This window comes from Diospyros lotus, chromosome 15 (genome assembly GCF_014633365.1).
Source record: "Diospyros lotus cultivar Yz01 chromosome 15, ASM1463336v1, whole genome shotgun sequence".
Classification (NCBI taxonomy): Eukaryota; Viridiplantae; Streptophyta; class Magnoliopsida; order Ericales; family Ebenaceae; genus Diospyros; species Diospyros lotus.
Genome location: NC_068352.1, coordinates 18,979,219 through 18,980,145, shown reverse-complemented (window position 1 = coordinate 18,980,145; position 927 = coordinate 18,979,219). Strand labels below are relative to the sequence as shown.

Genomic DNA, 927 nt, shown 5'->3' with positions numbered 1-927 from the left:
GCCCTACCATCCACAGACCAATGGGCAGGCTAAGGTTTCAAACAGAGAGATCAAGCACATTCTAGAGAAGACAGTCCAACCCAACAGGAAAGACTGGAGCCAAAGGTTGGAAGATGCACTTTAGGCCTACCGCACGGCCTACAAGACCCCGATCGGCATGTCCCCATATCGACTGGTCTTTGGAAAAGCATGTCATCTGCCGGTAGAGATCGAGCATAAGGCCTATTGGGCGGTGAAGCAATGCAACATGGACATGAAAGAAGTTGGTTCCCAGCGGAAGCTTCAATTGCAAGAACTTGAGGAATTGAGGTTAGAGGCATATGAGAACTCCAGGATCTACAAGGAAAAGACCAAAGCTGCACACAACAAATTGATTGCCAAGAAGGAGTTCAACGTTGGCAATAAAGTCCTCCTCTACAATTCACGCCTAAAGCTGATGCCTGGTAAGTTGCGTTCTAGATGGGTTGGTCCTTTTGTGGTTACTCATGTTTTTCCTTATGGTGCAGTTGAGATTATGGACGAGTCAACTACGAAGAAATTCACAGTTAATGGGCAGAGGCTTAAGCATTTCTACGAGGGCTATACAGAACACACAGTGGAGGAGCTATCTCTCTTGGACCTTCCTCCGACTTGATACCACCAGGCTGTTTCTCTCTCCTTACTTTTCTTACTTGTCCTATACCTGATTCTTGCTGCATGCTTACATTGAGGACAATGTAATGTTTGAGTGTGGGGGGGAGTTTTAGAATAGAAGTTTCTTTTCAAACAAAAAAAAAGATTTTTGACAAAATGGGGCAAATTGAGTTTGAAAGAATTTGGCATGATTAGAAAGTCGATCTTATCTTTTTGGGCTCTCAAGTAAATTGACAATGAGTTTGGCTTAGTAGGTTGATTGAGGTAGTCTTAGTGAGGATATTTGTTTTCATG

The 927-nt window shown here is 43.6% G+C and overlaps 1 protein-coding gene across 1 annotated transcript; it reads left to right on the top strand.

Annotated features, from left to right (window-relative positions):
* The first annotated feature begins 247 nt into the window (after nt 1–247).
* LOC127791617 (uncharacterized) lies at nt 248–634 on the top strand. Its single transcript, XM_052321601.1, has 2 exons — nt 248–443; nt 507–634. Exons 1-2 carry the CDS (start codon nt 248–250, stop codon nt 632–634), a joined length of 324 nt encoding a protein of 107 aa, XP_052177561.1.
* The last annotated feature ends 293 nt before the right edge of the window (nt 635–927 follow it).